The 19,392-nt window shown below is 32.1% G+C and overlaps 1 protein-coding gene and 1 long non-coding RNA gene across 4 annotated transcripts; both read left to right on the top strand.

Moving 5' to 3' along the window:
* The first annotated feature begins 11,974 nt into the window (after positions 1 to 11,974).
* Positions 11,975 to 14,446, top strand: LOC108458354 (F-box protein CPR1-like). 2 transcript variants are annotated; one of them, XM_017757713.2, is made up of 3 exons: positions 11,975 to 12,147; positions 12,880 to 14,077; positions 14,273 to 14,446. In XM_017757713.2, exons 2-3 carry the CDS (start codon positions 12,934 to 12,936, stop codon positions 14,284 to 14,286), a joined length of 1,158 nt encoding a protein of 385 aa, XP_017613202.1. In that variant the 5' UTR covers positions 11,975 to 12,147; positions 12,880 to 12,933; the 3' UTR covers positions 14,287 to 14,446. The 2 variants fall into 2 exon arrangements, with proteins under 2 accessions (XP_017613202.1, XP_017613201.1); XM_017757712.2 differs by having other exon boundaries at positions 11,975 to 12,274.
* Positions 14,447 to 16,867: 2,421 nt separating this feature from the next.
* LOC108458554 (uncharacterized) lies at positions 16,868 to 18,286 on the top strand. Of its 2 annotated transcripts, none has more exons than XR_001867312.2 (4): positions 16,868 to 17,147; positions 17,423 to 17,553; positions 17,657 to 17,774; positions 17,848 to 18,286. It is a non-coding gene; the product is annotated as an uncharacterized LOC108458554 (long non-coding RNA). The 2 variants fall into 2 exon arrangements; XR_001867315.2 differs by lacking the exon at positions 16,868 to 17,147 and adding an exon at positions 17,203 to 17,331.
* Positions 18,287 to 19,392: the final 1,106 nt, after the last annotated feature.

Below are 19,392 nucleotides of genomic sequence, written 5' to 3'. Positions count from 1 at the left end.
ATATCCCTGGGACTGGATTCCCGTTGTTGTTTGATTCATTCTTAAGACATTAGGTTTAGCAGGGATAGATAGAGATGATTTTGACAATGTTTCTAACCATTCCAGGGTATGAAAAAGAAAGGGATGAGTGTACAAATGAGAGTGATAATCAGAATTTTGTTGTCTGCAACACACATTTATATTGCCATCACCAACGTATTTTCATGCGCATTATATTCATTAAGGCTAATGTGGTGCGACATGTAGGGGAATTTCCCCTTGAGAGTCGCCGACCATGGGATCAAATAATCTTAGTTGGACTTGAATCCTTCTAAATTAATCAATTAATGTACTCCAAGTAAGAATACAGCCCTCGTATATGTTCCTGTAAAAATATGTTGTTATAGTCGAAATTAAAGTTGGAAAACTCTGTGAAAATTTTATTTATTTTATTTTATTTTTATCTGATTAAAATATGAAAATTTTATTTGATTAATTTTCTTGTACTAAAATAAATTTTATTTTATTTTTAGTTTTAGTTTTGATTCTAAATTTGTGAGAATTATAATTGCAATCATATAGTATTTATAATTTAAATCTAGAGGTTGGATTTCAGTTTGGATACATACATATAAGGATTTTAACTTCCACCCTCTGGGAAGTATTCGTTTTCATCTTATGTTCGATTCTTTAGGTTAAAGTCCACTCTCTAAGCATTCGAGGTTTCAAAAATAGTGGAGAAGATTATTTTGTAGAAAGCTTGAATACTTTGGACTTTAGTTTGAGTTGATTGAAAATTTTGAGCATCTTCTAGATCCCCTTTGTGAATTAAACAATTTTTGAGCCTCGAAATATATGATTTCATCATATTTATTACTTTAAATATTATGACAGTAATCCATTTTTAAAAAAAATTAAAATTCCGCCATGCTAACTTTGACATAGTTTTTAAACAAAATTTAATACTTTTAAAATTCTTTAATTATTATTTTAAAATTTTTAACTTTCTTGCAATGTAATTTGGCAAAAGAAAGACTTGACCTAGTTTCACTATAATAGAAATTGTTTCAATTAGGACTAGGAAGGCATGCCAATAATTGGCATGGTTGGCTCTTACGTGTGCACAATTATTTTTCTTTTAATAAAATTACTTATAGATAATTTTTTTATGGCTCAACTTTAGTTAGATTTTTTTATTATTACTCAATTATGAAATAAAATGTTAAGTTTTAATCACTAATATTATCATCCGTTAACAACATTGATGGAAAGGTGACGTGGCAAGTTAAATTTGCCACACAACCACTGGCTATCCGCCTTGTGACAGTCCTATTTTAATCCTAGTCAAAAAGTGGTTTCGGGACCACAAAACCGAGTCGCGAAAATAATTGAATGTTATATTTTATGTTTATTATATGTGAAATTTCATGTGTGAAAATATCGTGTTTTGATTTCGGTCATTTGGATGTGGAATTAGTTAAAAAGGACTTGTTTGAGAAACCTTGAAAATGTGATAGGCAAATGTGCAGTGGCCAAATATTATATGGTTTAGTATTATGGGGGACTTGCATGTCAAATGGACCATTTTGAATGTAAATGACCGGTCAACACATGCATGCAATCATGTGTTTTCATATCTTTATTTTAGTTGGTGGAAATTATATGTTAAATAAAGAAATAAGCATTATATTATAATGGTTTTATATTGTGAAATAATGAATTTATAATAGAAAATGGTGATAAAAACAAAGTTCCACCCATCTTTTCTTCCATTTTTGCCGAAACCATAAAGAAAAGAAAAGAAAATGAAGCTAAGGCATTCGACTATGGTGAATGTATAGATTAAGGTATGATTTCATGTGATTCTTTTGGATTTTTGTGGAATTGAGTTGATTTTGAAGCTCTTAGCATGACCCATGTGCTAATTTTTGAATTTGTGATGCATGAAGCATTCGGTTATATTTTCTATATGTTAAATTGTTGATGTTTTGAAGTTATGTGATTAGAAATGGTTATAGGTGAGTATGAACTAAGTAAAAATTTCTATGAATGGTTAATATGGACAAAAATCTTAATCGGCTATTATGGAGAAAGGTGAAATTATGCTTAATTTTGGAAATTAATAATTTAATTGTTAGTAAGTATTTTTTTTTATGGATGCCGAATGTGGACTTGAATTGGGAGGTTAATAATTTGTTGTTTATTGAGTTATATATATATATATATATATATATATATATATATATATACATTTGGTCATGGAGGATTTGAGATGAATTTAATTATTGTTTTAGTTGAAAAATAAGATAGACATGGACAAACTCAATTAGGTAAATTTTAAGCTCTTGGATTGAATTGGGAGGATTGAAATACTCTAGGGAGTATTCAGTTAAGGTATGAGAGGTAGAATGTTGAGGTAAGTTGGTTTGTGTCATTGCCGAATGCACTTGATATTAAGACATGGTTTAGTTAAATGCATTTGACATGAAAGGAATTGAGTTGCCGTGTATGTGATAGTGGGAAGATAAATTGAATTTGCTTGACTATAATTAAATGAATGTCCAATTTAGGTTTGGTATGATGTTAATATGAAAATGTTATGACAAGCTGGTCGAATTTAAGAACTATGTGCAGTCAGTCATGTTATGTGTTTAATTCATCAATGATGAAAGTGCCGTATGATATATGTGTTTGAAATTAATAGAATTTGGGTTATGATGAACTGATAAGATGATTGAATTAGTTTATTTGTTTAATTAAGCTCAAGATCAAATAGAGCCAAGTTCGGATAAGGGGAAAGCGAAGGTTGTTGAGTAGTCGATCAGAGCTGTTTGTTCGATAATAAGGTAAGTTCTAAGCAATTAAGACTTAGATTACTATGTATGCCTAGAGTACACATAACTCATGAAATGTAAATTCTATATGTGGAGAAATGTCGAATAGATAATGTATTATTGAGCCGATGGCATTGAATTGATGTGCTATTTTTTTATTTTTTATTTATTTTTGTTGTACTATGTGTACGTATATGCATGAATGAAAAGGGCACTATGTGTGCGAATGGGGTAGCACTATGTGTGCGTATGGAAAAGCTAGCACTATGTGTGCGAATGAATATATGCACTATGTGTGCGAATTTATTAACCGAGAACTATGTGTACGAGATCGGTTGTGGGGCACTATGTGTGCGAAATGATTAAGGGAATATGATCGTGGTAGGGTGTGAAATAGAACACTGATTACCATCATAGGTAATTAAGCTTTTACGAGAACAAAGATAAAAAAATGAAATGTGTATGGAATTTATATGTATGTGTCTATTTCTAAAGGTTATTGTATAATGTCTTGGAAGAAGAAATAAGAGTATGTGGTTATACGGTATCATGAATGAATAAGGTAGACAAATTAGACTTAAATGGAGTTCTGTTGTGATTTATTTATTAAATTTCTTATGACTTACTGAGTATTATCTCATTGGAATTGTTTGTTCATCTTTATTTAGATTCTGGATCCGTTGTGAGCTCGGGACTATCACTGAAGTCATCACACTTATCGTCATCATTTTGGTATCTTTAAAGAAGCTTTAAGTTTAAAAATGTGGCATGTATAGGATAGACAAAGATGAGTTTTGTATTTTGAATGATGTAATTATCATGTTGATGAGCCATGCAAAAATGGCACATGATCTAGTTTTGTGATCTTAGAATGTTAAAATCTTGTTAACTAACATGCGTATTTATGATATGGATGATATGTTATATTTATATAAGCAAAGTACATTTGTATGTTTAGTAAATCATATTAGAAATTGAAAGTGCTTCCTTAAGGTTAGTATAATGGTTTGAATGTTGGTTTTTAAGTTTAAATGTGAAATGATTTTATACTTGGTAAGCTCGGTTAATTAAGTTCTATAATAATAAGACTTACAAATGTTTTATTAGTTGAAGTACTTATTGTGAATGAATGAATCTTATGCTCAATTGGATTTGGCTAAGGGTAAGGTTTATACCAAATGAATAGTAAAATTTATATTTGCATGATTCTATTTTATGAGATCTTGACTTTATATATTTATATATATGCGCATACTCTAATATATGGCTTATTGGATTTTGGTTGTTAGATATGAATATTCGATTATAGTAGGACTGAATTAATTAAATTTATAATTCCAATTTCTGATTTATATGTATGTGAAATGTTCTAAAGTTGAGTTGTTTTCGTAATGCCTCGTGACCCTACTCTGGCGACGGTTACGGGCATAGGGGTGTTACACGCCTCTTGAGAGTTGCCTTCACCTTCTTACTCTAACGTTGAATCAGTGATAGGAAACCACCAAAATGCTCTTCTTGTCCTCCTCTACCATTTTACTAGTTTAAATTCTCTTGAAAATGGCTAGGAATTGCCAAACTAACCTTGAACCTATCTGGCTATCAAAATGTTCTTGTTTCAAACAATGTTATTCTCCTAATCAACGACTACCATTCCACCGTTGGGTTCACTGTGAAACTTCCGAAAGGGTGCCAAACTTGTGGTAGCCGTTAAACTTTGCTTTCTTCTTTTTTTTTTCTTTCTATTTTATTATTGTTTTTTGTTTTGGCTTTTAGGTCGAGTATTGGGCTTTTTGGGATATGGTAAATGAGGAAAGGAATTGATGACAGATGGTTATTGGAGATTTTACAATAATTTATTAGGGGTTATTATAAGGTTGAGGCTTGATGAGATATGGCTTTAGGTTGGGGAATTGTGTAGGTGTTGTGGTGGTTGCGAGGGTTATTAAGATGAGGCTTGTGAGATAGTGAGTGGCGTTAGTAGAGAAGATGGGTGAATGAGAAATTGTATGGTAGTCGTAGATAACAATGAGGGCGGTGGTGAATGAGATGGTTGTTGGTTTGTAACGACTCGATAGTTAGGGATGTCAAAAAGTACATTTTCGGGACTCTGTTTCCGTAAATCGAACTCGTAAATATTTTTAATAAATATTTACAAAGCTAGTTGTGTAGTTAATTCGGTTTTGGTTAAGTGAATTTACTTGAATTAAAAGTAATTAGTTATAAGAACTAAATTGTGTATAGGGTGAAAGTTAAATTATAGATTAAAGAATAATTAAAGGAACTAAAGAAGCAATTATACCTAATTCTATTAAATGGACGGTATTAGTGACTTATATGTGTAAATTTATTTTATATATTATAATAGTTAAAGTTAAAATATATTATAATATTAAGAAACTTAATAATTAAGTAAATGTATATATATTATATAATAATTAATTAATGTATAATAAAACAAATAAAACAAATAAATAAAGAATGATAAAGCCATTAAAATTAGAAAGAAAAGAAAGAAACAAAAGAAAGAAGAAAAGAAAGTCACGCACGACTTTAGGGAATTCTAAAGTTCAAAGTTCAATTGGTTAGTCAATTTAATCTATTTTCTTGTAATTTTATGTTTTTGGAATCTTAGTATCTAGGGTAACCTGGCCCATGTTGAAAGTTTAGCAATTATTAAGTTTTAAGTGTTGTCAATATTGAATAATTTTAGTTTTAGGGATTAAATTGATAGATTTTATGTTAGAAATAGAAAAGGATTAAATTGTATAACAAATTGTAAAATTTGAGTATTAGGGACTAAATTGTGAAAAATTTAAAATTTAGGGGTTTAAGTGAAAATAGGAGTTAAATTTAGTTTAGAGTGAAATTAGTATAAAATATAAGATTAAATATGAAGAATAAAAATTAGTCTCGGTTTAGGGACTAAATTGAAATTGAGGCAAATATTAAGTAAAAATTGAAATATTCAATAATCAATATGAAATTGAAAATTTATTGTATTGATGAATTTTAATTGTTTTAATTCTGTAGCTAAAGTTGTACTAGAATCCTCGACTAAAAAGAGGAAAGATAAAATCGACGTCGAATAGCTCGAAATTCACAGTTTGTATTTTTATAATTCGAACCTAGTTACTAATTATTATATTTTGATTTAATGCATATGGTAAGTGGTTGAAGTGAATATTTGGCATTTTGATATTAAATTGAATTAAAGTTTATCGAAATGGATTGAATTGGTATATATATATTATGAATGTATTGATTATTTGAATTGAAATGAATATTCATGTGTATATGTGATTATATGAAAAATTTATATTGGATATTGGTTGTTTTTGAAATATGAAATTAAACCCTATTAACTGTATCGCGCTGAGTCGGATATAGATGGCATGCCATAGGATAGGAAAAGTTCAGGGATTTCTTCGACTTCGAGTCGATGAGGCATTGGGTGCCAATTTACTTCGGTCTAACCGATGAGACACTGGGTGTCAAATTTATATAGCATTGGACGCAGTTATTACTTCGGATTTATCTGATGAGGCACTGGGTTCCAAATTGGTGTGTTGGTTGGATCTGCGTATCCGTTCGAGTCCGAGTCGTGTTAATAGGGGTAATTAAATAAAACAATACTATGATTGATATTGGATGATGTTGTACATGAATTGAAATTGGGATAGTGATTTAAAACATGAAAATGAGATACATCAGTTATGTACTCATGAAGTGGATATGTAATGGTTAATGGTATTATTTAAATGATATGTGGATCAAATTGGAAAAAGCTATTATATAGCAAGTGATGAGAACTGAGTATAGTATGAAATGATGTATTCATGAGTGGAATATTGAATGGCTAATGTCATTGTACAAATAAATATGATTTGATATGTGAATAGCTATTTATATAGCAATTGTGTGAATTGGGACATTGTTTAACGAATGAAATATGATAGCATATGATAGTCATGATACTAGACATTAATATGTGATTAAAATTCAATTGTGCATATTATATTACCTCGTTTTTAAATATTCGGATTATAGAAATATCACTGAGTTTTACTTAGCGTATGGTTTTATTTTTCCGTGCGCAGATTAGGTACTTCACTTTTTATCGCCGATTCAGCATCTAACAACGACCCCGAACTCAAATGTGGTGATGTTTATCTTTTGTGTCGGCATGTAGCTAGGACATCTAAATGATAGTTATTTTGTGGATGGATTATAAATGTAATGTTGGTTTGGTATATACATATAAACAAGTGTTTGTGTTTGAAGCCATATTATGGCATGGTAAATTGAACAAAATCAGATATGTGCATGTGAATTTAAGTTAATATTTTAGGTAGCTTTGAGTTAGGCCAAATTGATGAACTTTGACATGTTTATAATTTTAATTTGGTTGATGTTTTGATGATATAAATGTCTTACTAATGAGGGTACATTGGTTAGGCACCTAGGATGATTATTTTAGCATGTTTTGAATGTTTTGATCGTGTTTTGGACAGATTAAACGAATGGTTTTTGAGTTGTTTAATGTCCAAGCATGTAAGAATTGAAAAATTTGTTGGTAAAGGCACATTTTAGGTCCACACGGCCAGACACAAGGGCACGTGACTTGGCCGTGTGAGACACACGGATAGCATACCAACGTGCGAGGCCATTTCAAAGGGTACATGGCCTGGCACATGGGCTTGTGGCTTGGCCATGTGACCTAAGTCAGAGAGTTACATAGGCACAGACACGGGTTGGGACACAACTGTGTGTCCCTACTTTGAATGCCCACATAGCTAGACATACGAACGTGTGACTTGGCCGTGTAAGTTACACGGCCTGTCCACACGGCCGTGTGAACCCTGCAGTAAAAATTTATCTAACTTTTTTCTAAAATTTTTAAATGTTCCTGATTTAGTCTCAAATCGTTTCTAAATTGTTTTCAAACTTTCAAAGGCTTAATAAGGGACTCTATGCATGATAATGATGAATCATTTTATGATTTTTGAAATGTTTGAAATGAATGATTAGATTACGATTACTTGGTAATGCTCTGAAATCCTATTCCAGCGACAGATACGGGTTAGGAGCGTTACATGGTTGATGGAGGAAGATTGCAAAAAATGGGTTAGATTATTTTGCTTAGGAATGATTGGGTGAAAAATCAAACCAAATGAAGGTCGACTAATGAGGAGCGGTGACAAGAGATAACATTGGCAAGGAGCGGTGGTGAGAGATGGCACACGGCTTGGTTAAAGAAAAAGAAGAATAAGATGTTGGGGACATCGAGTAATATCACACATGAATGTAGCTTAATCATCGAACACCAAAATAATTTGAGAATATCGAAAGCAAATACTATTGAATATTAAAATGCGACTAGAGGACACATCGAATTTACAAGGTTTACCACATTGCCTATACCTTTGACACCAATATCAGATAATAACTGCACTAATACCAAAAGAAAATTATAAACTAATGAAACCCTTAATTCAAAAGATTTCCCAAAGTATACTAATTGTATACAATAAAGTGGTAGATTAAAATTGGGATACTTAAGTGAACGTTTCAAACCTTCTTTTATAGCAAGGTTGAGGTGGCAAACTTTTGTCCCATGTTTATGTAGGATAAAAACAAGCCATCATTAACAAATCTCCACTTTTGGTGAGTTTGTCAATCCCACTCAACTTCCAGTATCTTCCACTCCTCAACTTCGTGAAGTCACCTTCAATTATACCTCAAAATGTGCTTTCAAGCACCGTACACTCAAAGGTATTTAAACTTGCAGGATGTTATCAAGTTTAAACAATGATTGAACTTTATTGCTTTTACCACATTGGTCATCATATCTACAGGATTTTTAGCTATTACAATCTTTTGAAGTAGAATTTTTCCTTATTCAAAGATTTTTCGCACAAAGTGATACTTCACGCAGATGTGTTTGTTTCTTGAATGGTAAACTTGGTTTTTCGCTAAATGAATAGTGCTTTGACTGTCATAATAAAGGCTAATGTGACATTAAACAACACCCAAGTCTTTCATCAACCCAAACAACCTCTTTAACAAATTTTGAAACTGTCATATACTCTGCCTCTATCATTAATAAAGCTACTATGGACTGTAATGTAGACTTCTAACTTATTGGGCTTTAGCAATAGTAAATAGATACCTAATAGTAGATCGATATTTATCCAAATCACTAGCATAATCAAAACCGACGTATTCGATTAAACACTGACCAAACATTTTAACTTGCTCAAAGATTAAACCAACATCTACGGTTTTCAGAAGATAATGCAGAATCTATTTCATAGCTTGCCAACGCCTTTACCAAGATTATACATTTACCTGTTCACAACTCCAACTGCTTGTGAAATGTCTAGCCGAATACACACCATTTACATTACGCTGCCAACTACATTAGTGGCTGCGCCTTGGTGTCTGTATGTATCAGGGCTAATAATCAATACAAAAAAATTATAATATGGGAGTATACTGTAAGTGTGATAGGTCGAATTGTAATATTTTTAGTTTTACAATGGAACACTCAAATATTTCAAGGATCAAACCCAAAAAAGTTTAGGGACAAAGTGATTCCTAAGCGTCAAGCATGCAAGTAGGTAGTCTAGCTGACTACTTGCTAAGTAACATATTACGGAAATGCATAGTCAAGGGTAAATTAGACTAATCACCTACCTAACACTAATGATAGCCAAATAGTAAAATAAACAAAATTACACAATTAACAAATCAAGAAACACAAGTGATCAGTTGACTTCCATGTTGTTGATTAGTTTTCAGATTAGGGATCTAAAAGGCCTAAACTTCTAACTAGCTCAATTTTATCTCTTGGTCACCATTTTACCAAATTAGACAATTTACTCTGGTTTATCTTTCGACCTCACCAAATTAACTCGGGATAAACAAATTAATGCTCAATAGGATCACCTCTTGGTCTCACCTATTTATAAAAATATGGTTTAAAAAATAAGGTATTTCCATTTTTGATATATTTTCAATCAAATTCAGCTGATTTTTTTTTGACTTTTTCGGTGAAAGGGTCACAATAATACTTAATAGAATCTTCTCTTGATCTCACCTATCTATAAAAATAGGGTTTAAAAATAAGGTGTTTCCATTTTTGATACATTTTTATCAAATTTAGCTAAAAATTTATTTTTTTGGCTTTTTAGGTGAAAGGGTCACAAAGAAATGCAAAACTCCAAAAAAGACCAAATTACACGTTGTGTAAATGTTGAAGGTTAAATTGTTTAGAATCAAGACTAAATTGACACAATATAGAAATTTTGAGGGTTAAAAATGCTATTATGTCAAATTTAGCTACCACATCACCTTTCCATTAGCCATTTTGCGGCTGGTGAACAAAAAGACAAAATCGAATAGTTGAATGACCATTTTGTAACTTTTAATAATTGGGTGACAAAAAAAGCTTACTAATAGTTGGGTGACTACTAGTATTTTTTTTACCTTTTTGTGGTTTGGATTGTCAAACAATGATCTAAAAAAAAGTAGAAGAATGATGCTTAAAGTCCACAGTTTCGTTTTGAATGAAGTAGACCACTAGAGATAACATTAGTGTAAAAGGTGGTTAGGGTTATGAAAAGAAGAAGAGAGAATGAAAAGGAGAAGAAGAATAAGATAAGTAAAGAAATAAAAGATAAAAGGAAAAGAAAAGGGAAAGTTAAAGCTAATAAAAGAAAAAAAAATTCACTCAAAAGAAAAAAAAAGTATAGGGATTAACAAATTGACCTAAAATTGATAATGAGAATAACAACATTTGATGTTACATCAACTTGCTATTGCAAAATTAATGAGAGTTGATAGTTGAGTGACCATAACGTAATAAATCGATATCATTAATGATTTTAATAGTACTTTCTTAAAGTTTAGTGACAAAATATAAATATACTAAAATATAAATGATGAATTTTGTAGTTTGCCCCAACAATAATATTGAAACCCAAGGTTGTTTAAAAGCATTAAAGAACGTTGCAATCAGAATGATAAATTCTGATCTCTCGTGTTTTTCTTAAAGCTAACTACGTTGCAAATCACATAGCTAATATGCCTAATAATATAGCCAACATATGAAAGTTTTTAAAAATTTGCCGGGGGACATGATCGGAAAGTCCGTGTGACTTAATTTTTAAACCTTATACCCAATACCATCTAAACCTTATCTAATCCCAAACTCGAATCCTAATAACTATGGACACCCTGCAACGAAACCCCTCAACTCAGCAACTAAACTAAATACCCAATACCACCCTCATAATCATCTTCACTGAGAACTGCTCCCACGATGCCAATGTTATCCCTTCGAGCTTCAATGGCATGCTCTCATTGCACCTTTTAACATGGTTAGAGGACAAAGGAAAGAGAGAGTTGTCTGGGTGATATAATAGTTGACGCCATTCAATGTATATGTAAAACTTAGACAAATTCTTTAATTCTTCTACCAATGGTTCCTCCCCTGTATTAGAACAAACAAATCTCATGTACTTATCAACCCTTGCCTTCCTAATATGCTTATCAATCTAAGAAAATGGGTGCATTGAACCCAGTCTCTCTCAGAATTTATTTATTTATTACTTAAATACATAAAATTATAAATTAATTCACAAAATAATATTTAATTATTATACTGTTTACAAGTTTTAAAAACATAAAATTAATTATATACATATACAAAAAATACAACTATTTTTGAATATTTATTTAATTTATAGTAATACATAATTTATCATATTTATCACAATTCTTGACAACCCTTCAATTTTGAAGCATTTATGTTGATTTAATTTTTATGTATTTTAATTATTTTTCATATTATTTTTATGTCATGTATTAATTTATTACATTTTTTTATAATCATAGGATTGTCTTTACATAAAAAATCAAATTTAATATAATCAAAATGGTGTAGTTTGTTTGATTAGCATCACCTTAATCACTAAGGATTGATTAAGTGTTTTCATTGTCATTATTTATAATTCAAAAGAGTATCACATTAATATTAGTTAAAAGAATCTAAGAGATAGTAGAAGTGCATGGAATAAAGCTTTCCTTTTCAAAGATAATGATGTGTTTGTTTACCATTTCATGAATATATATATAGAAAATGATGTGCTGACAAACACAAACATACAACTCAAATGCCACAAAACAACACCATGCCTCTACATCTCAATTCCCCATCTCCTTTTCCTTCTCCACCGCTCTCTTATCCATATCTTCTTTTCTTTGGCACCAACTTTTCTGGATGAAAAAAAGCCTCACTATTTTGGTTGATGCTGTTGGAGCCGATTTTGAGGTATCTTATCCACACTTTTTCATTAATATTCATGTATGCTTGGAAGGGTGTTGTTCGAATCATTGCTAGAACAGACACAAAGTTTCTTCGTTATGCTGTGATGGGAAAATTTGCTATCATCCACTTGGTAAGAAAGGGTAGTTTTTGAAAATTAAAGATCATGCCAAGGGTGCTTTAGTGAATTTGCAAGAAAAGTAGGATATATATTCTGTGTTTGGAAAATTGAGGAAATATGATGATGATGATGATGATGATACGGTAAACGTGTCACCATTTAGAAGCTTCTAAATCATAGAATAGGACAAAAGATATGCAAATGATTTGGAGGGAGCAAATCAAGTGGCTTAGTTTTATTGGTTTGCAAGGCTGCGCAGCATTAGAAGTGACCGAATTTGATAAGATCAGAATTTCCCTTTTTATCTTTTCAATAAATTAATCCTTTAGGGTCTTATCTTAGCTTTTACTCACCAATTGAAACTTAGGAATTTGCAAAATCTAAACCCTTCATGTTTAGTTAATATATATATATGTTCCATGTTTCTAAAATATTTGTAAACTCACGTATTATGATAGGATACCACTTTATCATCAATTCATCATAGACAATTTATAAGAGGGATTCACCGTTGATGCATATAAAACTTTGATTGGAGGCGACAAACAAGCGGATTAATTCGAATAGAATTATACAAGGTTCATAGGTCGGTTTTTGATGATTATGTTCATATGCAGGGTTCAGCTTCTCTAGTTATTGGCTGCAAGACAGGAGGAGAATAAGAGGCGATTATGGAGGTCATCGGTGATCTACCGAGGGAATTGTTCCTCGAAATTCTCTTACGGTTGCCGGCCGAATCTTTGATGCGATGCAAGTATGTTTGCAAATATTGGCATTCCATCATTACCAATCCTAAATTCATCCAACTTCACCTCAACTACAACTATAATAACAATGTATGCGTCCTTCTCAAGCGCTGCCTCGTCACATGTTTAGGACAGAAAGAGAACTTGTTGTCATTGGTCTGCGGGAATGGGTTTTCTTTTGTAAATTTAGATGTCGATCTGTCCTTGTATAGGAAGGAGCCATGTTTACAGCTTTTAGGTCATTGTGATGGCATTATTTGCTTATCAAACTACAGAGATTACATACTTCTTTGTAACCCTGCAACTAGGGAGTCCATGTTGCTCCCTGAGTCCCGTCTCCCTTGTTATCACTCGATCCGAAGCTTGATATCTCAAACCACCGGGTTGGGGTTCGGTTATGATGCTAAGAGCCATTGCTTCAAGGTTGTTAGGATTGTTTCGTATTGGGAGGAGCTAAGAGGGAGTAACTTACCCCATTTTTCCAGGGTTGAAGTATACTCCACGGGAACGGATTCTTGGAAAGAAATCAACGTTACCGTCCCTGCACATGTCCGATATTCCCCGTGTTTCGAGACGTACTTTAATGGAGCATTCCATTGGTATGCCATGGATGATAACGGAAATGAAGTCATCCTTTCATTCAACATGGGAAACGAGGAGTTCCAAGTAATACCAATGCCGAGTTTCATCTCCAAGCATGATCATTCAATTTGCAGTAGTCTTTTAGTGTGGAACGATTGCATTGCTCTGGTAATCTACCCAGAAAGAGGGATCGAAAAATCGTTCGAGATATTTGTGATGAAGGAATATGGAGTGAAGGAATCTTGGACAAACGTATTAACGATCGGACCCCTTACAAGAGTGGAGAGACCTTTGGTATTTCGGAAAAATGATGAGATTCTCATGGAGGGATCCCATGGACAAATGATGTCTTATAACCTTAGGAACAAAGAAGTCAAGGATCTTCAGATTTATGGGATTCCAAAGTCATTTTCAACTCTTGCATACGTTAATAGCCTTGTTTCAGTCGAAGGAGGAAATCAAATGCTTGATCAAAGAGATAATACAGGTATATTTTCTTTTTGTTTTTCTGAACACTCTTCTTGTACTCATAAACATATACGCAAATTTCTGCTAATGTTCATATTATCTTGAAATCTAAACGAAAAGTTGGAGCAATATAGCCCGAAATACTTGCATTAATTTTGTTGAAAGTACATTAAGTTCTGTCCATTGTCTTCCTAATCCTCGTTTTTTGTCTTAGATTTTGGTTGGTGAAGGTTTGGAGGACCAAACAAAGATGGTGTTGCAGGATATGGATCCATGGATAAGAGAAAGGAAACAATGTCATCAATGTACAGAAATGATCATAAATGTACAGTGCAATGGCATGCTAAATTTTGGGTTTATAAGAATCTTTGTTCTTTTTTCTTTTAAAGGTGAATCAGATGAATGGTAATGGTAATCTATTTCCGGCAGAAGAATTTAGTTATGAAATCAATGTGTATAGGATCAGAAAACAAAATACAGGAACGAAGGATAGCAAGCACAGGGAATTTAATTACAAGTTTCTGTACTAGGATGTAAGGAGGCCAGATCTGTCGAATTCTTTTGGTAGGGCAATTAACCAGTATTAATCTCCTTATCTCTTTCCAACAATGAGAATGACAAATCAGGAAGATAAATCTAATTTGATATTCTCACATTAGAAAAGGATAATGATAGCGTGTAATCATAGTTTTATACACGAATTTGGAAGTATTCCTTTCCTGCCATCAGAAGGCAAACACGAGTTAATAACTCCCCACCTCTCCTAAGTTGTTGCCCATGCTCCACAATGAACTGCTGCATATGTAAGTAACTCCACCCACACTTTGTTTATCATCTCCCATTTCTTTGAGTTTCAATGGATTGCAATTGCTCTGCAACCTCCATCAATGTTCCTGGCAAGAATGCCAAATGCAACGGTTGCAACCATGTCGGCTGACACGTAAGTCGACCAAAGAAAGAATCTGATCGATATACTCCTAGAACGTTTTCGGACTGAACGAGTATTAAAGAGGCGAGCAATACTCGAATCTCCTCTCTATTCTAAAGTTCAATTATTTATTCTTAAAAGGTTTACATTATTTTAGAACGAACAAATTCTTCAATTTACAAATGAATGAAACTTTCATACTATTTGAAATATCTTACAATAAAAATCAACTGTCTTGTTTGAAAAATAAATTAAACTTTTTAATATAATATTTATAATAATTTATAATAAGTGCAATGATGCAAATTTTAAATAATGAAATTAAAATTAAAATTAGAAAAATTATAGGAAATATGAAATAAGTTAAGATATAATAAAAAACGTAAAATAATTAAAACATATGATCATGTTGTCATGAGAAATTATATCTACACGACATAGATATCAAACATATTAAAATCTACATAAAAATGAATTATTAACATGTAAAAATTTATTTAGATTTATAGTATTTTGAAGATACAAAATAGAAAACAATATGAACATGTGTTCTTTTTATAGATTGAATCATTGCCACAAATTATGAAAAATATGAGATAAAATGATACATAATATAAACATAATTTTTTCCTTGAATTAATACATAAATCAAGACCGAAATAAATATATACAACAACGACGCGTTGGAATATAAACTAGAATAATATAAATCTAGAATTCAAACATGGGGCTAAATTAATCATATATACCTTAAAAAAAAATTTATTGTCCAAATAGGCCCCTTTTTTTTAAATATAGAGAAATAAACCAATTTTGGAGAGAGTGTGGGAAAGCCGTCCAACTAGACGTGCTTTCTATATAGATGGGCACTTTCCTTTTAAATCGCATTTTTTACTTTTTTTTTAATTTAAATATTAGAAGTTTACTCTTTGAGTCTTAGGTTCAATTTTTCTCCTACTCACATTTGTATTTTTTATTTCACATAGTTTTAAGTTTTTTTTTAACATATCAATTCATTTGGTTAATAATGATTTTATCCTTGAGTCTTAGGTTCAATTCCTCCTCTTCGAACATATTTGTAATTTTATTTCATATTTTTCAAGTTATTATTATTAATTAATTAATATATTATATTTAATCTATTTATTTTAATTAATATCTCTTTTATTCATAAAACTAAATAATAAATTATTTATTAATTAAAATAAATAAATAAAACTTCAAACAACATGAAAAAATTACCAATGTGTTTAGAAGAGGAAGAATTGAACACGGAACTCAAAGATAAAATCATTATTATTTAACCAAGGAAGGCGATATGTTAAAAATATTAATTAAAAATAATACAAAGTAATAAAAAATACAAATGTGAGTGGAAGAGGAATTGAACCCATAATTTAATGACAAAGCAACTAACATTTAACCGTCTAACCAAAGATATTAATTATATTAAAAAAAATAAAAAAATAAAATTTAAAGAAAAAACACATCCAACTCTCACTTTCTTCAAAACCGACCTATTTAACCAATATTTTCCTTTTCACATGGCTAATTTAGCCCAAACGTGATTTTAGCGAGGTGTGCCGTGGCGAGAATATAACAAAACCAAAAAGGCAATGGTGCAATTGAGGCCTCTTTTTATTAGTTAAGAACAATGTTCCAACAACTTCCATTTTCCTTTTTACAAAAGCATCCCTAATAATAGGGCTTCTTTTGAATTTTAATGCACGACAATATTTTTTTTTATCAAGGATTGATTAGGTATTTATAAACTAAAAAAACAAAGGTTTCAGGCCAGCTAAGACAAGCCCAAAATATCAAACCGGGTTTCCACAGTCTAAAGTGGAGACCATCAAAACATAAAGAAATAATAAAAGAAACAGAAAAATAATGAATCGTCAGAAAATAAATACACCTTGAAAAAAAGGAAACTTAATCTACCCTTATTCAATCTTCCAACGGCTGGAAACCATTAATCCTTCTCGTCGTTTCATTTCATCTGTCCCATCTGTTCCATCCGTCTGACGATAACACTGCCCAAGAGTATCTTTCTTTGCTATCTGCTTTAAGACCAAATCCTCTCTCTGTCTTCTTAGTCTGGATTCCTTGCCCATTGCTCTGCTGTACCAACATTGTGACGAATCGTCTCTTCATTCTCCAAGTATGCCCTCTCGCTTCTCTTTAATGCTTCCTTCGCGATATTATGGGCTCTCGTATTCTTCATTTTCTGGATATGCTTGAACTCGATCTTCTGGAAATATGATTTTTTACTTTGGATGTCTCTGATAATCGCTCAATAACTGAATAATCGGTTGCTGTTGACTGACATTTCTTGATTACAGTTAGTGAGTCACCTAATATTTGTATTTCTTTTAAACTCATTTCGATTCCTAACTTAACTGCTTCCAACCCTTGATATGCTTTTGCTGCGAACAGAGATGCAATATTGTTATGAAGAATCGATTTCGAGGCCAAATACTTGTTCATCGTGCCCCAGACCACTAGCCCTGATGTCGATCTGAAATCTCTGTTATCGAATGCAGCATCAAACTGGATTTTCATAATTGGTAAGTCCTCCATAATTCTTTGATTATGCACCATGTTTGATAAAATCTTCTTTGCTCTAATCCCTTCATATTCTGCCATGTGGTTCTGGACTTTTTGTGCAAGGTCTTTGCCTGTTGAACGTACCCTTTCATACAAAAGCTGGTTTCTTGAATGCCAAAGTAACCGTAAGGCATAACAAAAGTATCTACACTGTTCGTTTGTTCCTTGTTTGAAAATTTCGGTAAGCTATTCCCAAAAATTTTGATGCGTGATATTTGTGATCCAAGATAGATTTAATAACTGCCAGACTTCAGTGTTTATAGGACATTGCCTGAAGATGTGATGACAATCTTCTTCCCCATAACCACAACAAGGACAACTAGAATTTGTCACTAATCTTCTATATCTGAGATTGCCCAAAATAGGAATGTAATTCTAGGAGATGCGCCAGATTATGATTGTAATCTTAGATGGTAGCTGTAGGTTCCATAGCTTTCCAAAAAATTCCTTAATTTTGGTTTGTAATAGATAATTATTAGGATCTAGATTAGCATTTTGTACTAGTTTGTAGGCACTACGAACTAAATATTCACCAGTCGGTTTGCCCCTCCAGACTTGAAAGTCCTCGAGATCTGATTCCGATAATGGGATTTGTAAAATTATGCGAGCAACATCCGGGTGAAAGGTATTTCTAATCAGCTCTGCCCTTCATTTCCTATTCACATTATCAATAAGATCCGATACTAACTCTAACTGCATATTGTCTGAACTGTTGTGCCTTTCTAATGATTCAATCCCCTGGACCCAGCAATCATTCCAAATAGATATTTTATTTCCTATTCCAATTCGCCAGCATAAACCTTTTTGAAGGAGACCCTTTGCTGCCCAAATGCTCTTCCAGGTAAGTGAAGATAAAGTTCCTAACTGAGCCTCTAGGAAATTCGATTTCTGTTATTATTTTACTTTTAAGACCCTGGCTAGTAATGAATTAAGATAATTAATTAGACGCCATCCTTGTTTAGCAAGCAACGCAATATTAAATTGACTCAAATTTTGAAAACCTAAGCCACCATTTTCTTTTAAAAAATACAGATTTTTCCAAGTGCACCAATAAATTCCCATTTTCCCATGTCCTTCTACCACCAATATTTGGCTATAATATTTTCGAGACCATTACATAGAGAATGAGTTAATAAAAAACAGGCCATCGTATAAGTTGGAACAGTTTGAAGAATTACTTTTATAAAGACTTCTTTCCCACTTTGCAATAGAAACCTGATACTCCAATTATCGATACGTTTTTTAAGGCGATCTTTCAAATTCTGAAAAGCTTCATTTCTTCTCTTTCCCACCATATTCGGCAGACCCAAATAGCGTTCTGGCTCGCTTGAGCTATGAACTCTCAATACATTGACTACCAGTTGCTTATCTTCCTTTAATGTGTTTTTACTGAAAAATATCGTTAATTTATCAAAGTTCATATACTGACCCGAGCAAAGTCTGTATTCTTGTAAGATATTTTTGAATAAATGTGCCCCCTTCTTGTTGCTTCCCCAAATAGGATACAGTCATCTGCAATAGTAAGTGTGAGATTAGCGGACCAATCCTACTAACCTTCACTCCTTTCAAAAGCCTTTCCCTTGCTGCTAGTTGCATTAGACTCGATAAGCCCTCACCACATAAAAGAAATAGAAATGGGCTTAATGGGTCACCCTAACGAAGTCCTCTAGTCGATTGAAATTTCTCTCCTAAATGTCCATTCATGACCACTAAATAAGAAACAATGGTAATACATTGCATAATAGTCTCTACACATATAGTTGCAAAACCTATTCGTATCATTATCTGATTTACTAAGT

This window comes from Gossypium arboreum, chromosome 4 (assembly GCF_025698485.1).
Source record: "Gossypium arboreum isolate Shixiya-1 chromosome 4, ASM2569848v2, whole genome shotgun sequence".
In the NCBI taxonomy this organism is placed as follows: domain Eukaryota; kingdom Viridiplantae; phylum Streptophyta; class Magnoliopsida; order Malvales; family Malvaceae; genus Gossypium; species Gossypium arboreum.
This window is presented reverse-complemented; position numbering and strand designations above follow the sequence as displayed.